The sequence below is a fragment of the Rhagoletis pomonella genome, unplaced genomic scaffold (genome assembly GCF_013731165.1).
Source record: "Rhagoletis pomonella isolate Grant_MI unplaced genomic scaffold, Rhpom_1.0 Rhpom_scaffold_00002, whole genome shotgun sequence".
NCBI classification, from domain to species: domain Eukaryota; kingdom Metazoa; phylum Arthropoda; class Insecta; order Diptera; family Tephritidae; genus Rhagoletis; species Rhagoletis pomonella.
The window spans coordinates 61964155-61970354 of record NW_023458556.1 but is presented as its reverse complement, the minus strand read 5'-3'; the positions used below and the strand labels follow the sequence as shown (position 1 = coordinate 61970354).

The following is a 6200-nucleotide window of genomic DNA, read 5'->3' as shown; positions in this document are numbered from 1 at the left end:
GGCAGGCTCTTAAAACAATTCGATAAACCCAACTCGCTAGAATTTCCCTTTGTACCACCCATGATTACCGTCACTTCCAACATGAGTGAACTGGAATCGGACACCGAACCATTATCTCCGGCCACGAAAACGTGCAACCCGGGTGGCCTAATGCCACCGAACCCGGTTGGTATGTGCTACCTGAGCCCGTTCACAATGTGCAGCCGTGCCGACCGCACCATCTCCGAAAGCAATCTCAGCTCTTCCGGCTACTCGAGCATGGCAAGTCCTGGGCCAAGCCGCTGCGGCTCAAGCAATCCTTTGTATCCCGGTGAAATGGATGAGCCAGGCAGCGGCCATTCCAGCGGTGGGCTCTCTCTGCATGTAAATCTTTTGAACCGACGCAAGAACTCCGCCCTCGCCAGCTGCAAGGAGAATATAACCAATGGCAAGGGAACGGACGCCGAAAGCGGCGCGACCGGTAGCAGCACCGATCAACTGCACAGACCACGTTCCGACTCTGAGACATTCTCTGATGAAATCATTTTAGAGTCCAACGATGAAGGTATCGGTACTGACCATGTCGATGAAAAATTGGATGATAGCCGTTTGAGCAGCAATCGCTTCAAAACATTAGGTGCCTACATGGCAGAGCACGTCTTAATCGAAGTGGACGAGCCGCAGCAGCAGCCGACAACCACGAGTGCCGCTAGCTGCACCACCAGCGCGGGCAATCAAATGGCACAACTGCAACTGCCTTCCATTGTGATACAAATCGACGGCAATGAAAAGGGTCTCTCACCAGTGTCGTCACGCTCGGAAAGTCCGCTGAGCGAACGCGCTAGCATGGGCCGCTTTTCACCGCACTTCTATGGGCGAAAAGATCAACTGCCTTTCACTGATTCAGATGGACTCTATGACTTTCCATCGTCGGATGGGAAAGGCGGCTCCTTTACCCATCAGCGTCGCAGCAGCAGTAAAAAGCGTGAACGTAAGTCATCCAAATGCTCCGCAACACAGTCACCCACAAAGCAGCAGCTCGACTTACCGAGCAAGGAGTCGCTAACCACTTCGACAACAACACCGAGCAGCAGCGGGCATGTGTGCAGTAAACATTGTCTTTCGCATCACCACACTTGTCCGGCATCGGCAACTACCACACGCAAGAGTCCAAAGCGACGACTCAATAGTAGACCACCGGTGGCGAGTAGCTCTTCCTCATCGGAAAGTCTGGTGTCTCCGAAGGAGTTGACTGCCTCAAGGCCACTTCCGCGGCGTAAGTAGAGAGTTTTTTCCAAAACTAGAGCGGGAATGGCATGATTTTTTTCGAATTTCAGGTCTGAACTCGCCAAATAGAGAGAAACGTCCGCGAAAGCAGGAGAGTCTGAGCGAAGAAGAAGTAGCTGATGTAAGTAGATTTTAAGACATGCTTATTGTTATGGCATAAATATTTTGTTCCATTAATTATACAGGCCTTGCTGCGGAGAATTTCACCCAGCATTGTAAAAGAAGATACCGAAACAGTTAAGCCGAAATGTAAAATAAATCGTTTGCGTGCAATCGGAAATCAAATAAGGTATGTAGTAGCAGTAAGTAAACAAATTAGCATCAGAATTTTAAAAGAAAATATGCGCAGTGGTTAGCAGTCCGCATATTTTCTGAAAATATTGAGGTAATTTGGTCAGCCATGAGGTCTCTTCCAATCTGACGAAGCGCAATGACAGGGTGGAAATTTATATTGTGATGGCACCTCTTACGACCCGAAAGAAATATGGGAGCTCTCTTAGCCGGTATTTAACACTGCATCCTTCTGTGGGTCAAGTGACCAGAAGACTGCACGACCTCCTAAAACACAGAGCTCATTTAACCAACAACTTAGTTGAAGTCTTCATCGAGAAGGTAAAAGCCTCCAAAGCCATAGCCCTCGATGGACTATACTTTTTGATACTAAAGCACTTAGGTCCGGTGGGAGTGTAATACTTCACTAAGGTGCTAAATTTTTCGTTGCCCACTGTCGTCATTGTGGTATGTGGAAAGCATGGAGAATGGTCCCAATACTAATTACCGGGAAACCAGCCAACAAAGGTGGGTGGCGAAAACACTTGAGATCTTCCTACTTCCATACTTAACCTCCAATCTGACCCCACTACGCTTCAATATGGTTTCTATAGAGAACGAAACCGCCCCTTTGAGATAAATGTCTTAGGATTGCTGGCCTCATTCCACATTGAGGAATCCTGTGTTCAACAGGGACTAAAACGGTGGAATGCGAATTATTTGAGTGGTCGACAGAAAAAAATAAGAAGCATCCCACAAGATGGTGCCCTTTCCCCACTTTTATTTAACTTCTACATCTCGGAGCTTTTTCAGCCATCAGAGGGAGTTTTATTGCTCTCTTGCGGTAGCGTCGGGAAATAAAATTGATGGCCTGTGTTTAAAAATAAACATTTTCTAGCTTTTTCACTGAGACAGCCTAACCCTCTTCCCTCCAAAAACAATGATGACCGCTTTTACTACCTGCACAGCACATTAAGCTAAAACTAGGCCTCTATGACGACGCTCAAAACCAACGACTCTTTTTTCCGCGCACACAATCTTCTTCTTGTTTGGCGCTGTAACACAACCGCCATTGGCAATAAAATACAGAGCCACTCGCCAGAAGAACACGGATGCCTCTTGACGTTGCTTGAACACCAGATCAAAGACTGGATACTCCGGAGCTCTGGCGGGTCTCTATTCACAGATTACTCCATCTCCAAAATGTCTTTTCTCTACCTGAATTTCTTCAGGAAATGATTGGGAGTGACTGGCTAACTGGAGGAAGTGAGCAGTGAACCTTTTCAGAGGTGGATCGAAACTTAAAGATAGATTTGGTGGAGGAATCTACTTCCGGGAGCTCTCCACCAAAACTACGTGAAGACTTTCAAACCGCTGCCGTGTTTTTCAGGCGAAAGTAGCTGCCATTAGGGAAGCTGAAGAGCGTGACGTCAGTTTGAGAGATAAGTATATATGTATTCTTCTTCTTCATTGCCGCTGTAACCGCCTAGGCGATTTTGGCCGAGTCCAAAACAGCACGCCAATCATTTCTCTTCCGTACCAACTGACGCCAATTGGAAATGCCAAGTGAAGCCAAGTCCTTCTCCTCTTGGTCTTTCCATTGCAGTGAAAGCCTCACTCTTCCTCTGTAATCCCCAGCGGGTTCCGAGTTGAATACTTTCAGAGTTTGAGCGTCGGTGTCCATTCGAACGACATGGCCAAGCCAGCGGAGCCGCTGAATTTTAATTCGCTGCACTATGTCTATATCGTTGTAAAGCTCATACAGCTCATCGTTTAATCGTATGCGGTATTCGCCATCGCCAACGCGTAAAGGTCCGTAAATCTTACACAGAATCTTTCTCTCGAAAAACTCCAAGAGCCGCTTCATTAGATGAACATATATGTATCTAATCTAAAAACCAAGCAGCTGTCAGTGCCCTGAACACAATGGCGGCGTATTCAAAACTTTTGATGGACTATCTGATCTCTCTTTCAATTGCTTCGTAGTACATTTTTATTAAGCTTATTTGGGTGCCAAGCTAGACCGAAATTGCAGGAAACTTAATGGCTGAAGACGTAGCAAGAAAAGATACCTCTGAAGCGAGGTGGTCAAAGGAGCTCCTTGTCTTTGAAAAGTCGCAGCTCTCGCCCCTGTTGGGGGTTCCAACAATTCTTTATCCATACAGGCAGTAATGTTAGGAATCTTAGCTTATCCCTACTGTCACATCTGTCAGGAGAATTATTAGGTAGAGTCTGTTGGGGACTATATCATAAATTTCCAATGCGTCCCCTGCCAGCGCAATCTAACCTTACTTAACGTCCTACTTATTTTTATTTATTATCTTCAATTCCATCAGATTTTTGCGACGCCTCAAAAAATCCATAAAAACTCGTGAGCGTTTAGCTTCACCATCGGATAGCTGCCCGGAAGAGAATACCGACGACATGGACTCACCGCAGGCTACATCACCGCTACTGCAACCGCAATCGCCCAGCAAGACACGCATAGCGTTGTGTCGACAAAAGCGACTGCCGAGCGGTACGTATGGCATTACAGCAGCTGCATTGAATTCCAGCAATTGGAAGGGTATGGATCGTAGCCTAATCGGTGATGACTTAAATAGCGATTAGACTAACAAGGACCCAGAAGTACAAGTAAGACATGCTTACGTACGTACATATATACTACAAATTTACTTGCATGGAACAAAATAAAAAGCGAAAGGCTGAAATATACGAATATTACGTAATACGGAAATGTTAAAAGCATTACATGCATCTGTATAGGTTGTAGGTGTAAGTAAGTACATACTTAGTATTCATTAATAATTAGTTAGTTAAGAGTTGAACATGGAATTGATTTTTCGTGAATGTAATCCAGTGGTAGGTAAATAAATAGGTAGACATATTTACATACATACACTTGTGCACATACATAAACAATATACATACATGTACGTTCATTATAGGGTAAGTAAATAGCATAATTCTTAAAACTCACGCTTAAAAAAAGAACACGAAAGTTATTGATTGAAATGGTTCCATAGGGCGAGCAAGTACGTACATGTCAAGACCTAAATACATATACATTTGAAAGTATGTACATATTTATTCCCAAGCAATAGAATTATTCTAAATTCCCTACCAGCGCCGACATTTAAGAACAGCATATAAAACTTAGCTGAAAATAAATAAGTAAAATATAAAAAGAAAGTATTTTTCATAAAAGTATATTTCAGGAAATTAATATTCATTCCATTTGTACATACACACTATGCTTACATATGTATATTTAATATATAAGCAACGAAGTTTAAATACAAATATTGTTAGGTAAATAAATATTTAGAAACACTTAATGGAAGAAATGTGCTCAACAATTTGCGCTGTGTTAATTTTTTTGACGATAAAAAATACCAACGCAAAAACAATAAGTAAAGTAAAACGTTGTAGTCAGTGCGGTGGAATCAATGTCTCGAAATTCACCAATTAGATTGCATACATTCATATGTACATATGTTTATCATGTGTTAATTTCGCAATTTAATTTTGTTATGCAAAATGATCTCTAATGTGCTGAACGTTTTCCTGTGAAATTTTTGTTTTTAGTTTAAAATAGGCCCCGAGAAAACGTTCGCTTTTTGTTTAGTTATGCACGAGAACATAATGTAATGTAAAACTAAAGGGGAACTAAACTATTAAGAGCAGTTTGAATGAGAACAAAAGTTTCGGGAACTTTTTAGTAAAGAACAAAAGTCTCGAAACGCTCTCACAAGGAAAAAATGAGAACGAACCCCCTCAAGAACATTCTCAAGAAGAAGAGAATGAGAAGGAAGCTTTCGGGAACGTTTGCAATGAGAACTAAAGTATGGATAACGTTTTAAAGAAGGATAAAATAAGAACAAAAGTCTGGGGAAAAAACCAAAACAAAAGTTTTGAAAACTTAACGTTGAGAGTGAGAGCTTACAGTGGTTCCAAATTAGCATTTTGTGTGCACAATTCACTGGAGCCTTCAGTTTTCACTTACTTTGACTTTTTTTTAGATTACAGCTTATAAAATTTGCCAGAGACCGATTTTTTAATTTTTGTTTGTTTGTATTAAATTTTTTAGTGCGAATTGCAGAAAAAGATATTTTGAAGATAATCGATTCTCCTGTTTTAGTTAATAAATGTTACATAATATTGTAGGGTTCAATGAAAAAAAAAATTAAAGAAGAAAAATTTCAATCTTATAAAACAAATTTTACCAAATTTAATAAATTTTTTTTTGTGTTTTTTTTAATTTTGGGTGCAAGTTGTCAGTAAAAAAAAAATTATTAAAACTCAACGCGGTCTCTTAGTCTTTTGCCATTTGCGCTTTATTGTACTAAAATTTAATGATCTATAAAACTGCTTACCCAACATTTTTCTAGAAACTCAAAATAATTTTTTTTTTGGTTTTTGGGGAAAAAAAATTATAACATTTCAAAATTTTTTCGTTTTGGGGAAACCCTACAATATTTTTTAACTGGTTTTATTATGTGACATTTGTTAAATGGAACAGGAGAATCCATTTTCTTCAAAATTTCTACTTTTTCTGCCCTTTGCACTAAAATATTTAATATAAACAAGCAAAAATTTAAAATACGGGCTCAACTCCTCTTCTTCTTCTTTTTTGGCGCTGTAACCGCCTAAGCGATTTTGGC

General features: G+C 41.0%; 1 protein-coding gene across 1 annotated transcript in view; it reads left to right on the top strand.

Moving 5' to 3' along the window:
• The window catches only part of LOC118733932, a gene marked incomplete in the record, with an annotated part of 328743 nt that extends 323169 nt beyond the window's left edge, over positions 1-5574 (top strand). Inside the window, 4 exon segments of the mRNA XM_036463569.1 lie at positions 6-1255; positions 1317-1387; positions 1452-1555; positions 3873-5574. Coding sequence (XP_036319462.1) covers positions 6-1255; positions 1317-1387; positions 1452-1555; positions 3873-4146 — 1699 coding nt within the window.
• Positions 5575-6200: the final 626 nt, after the last annotated feature.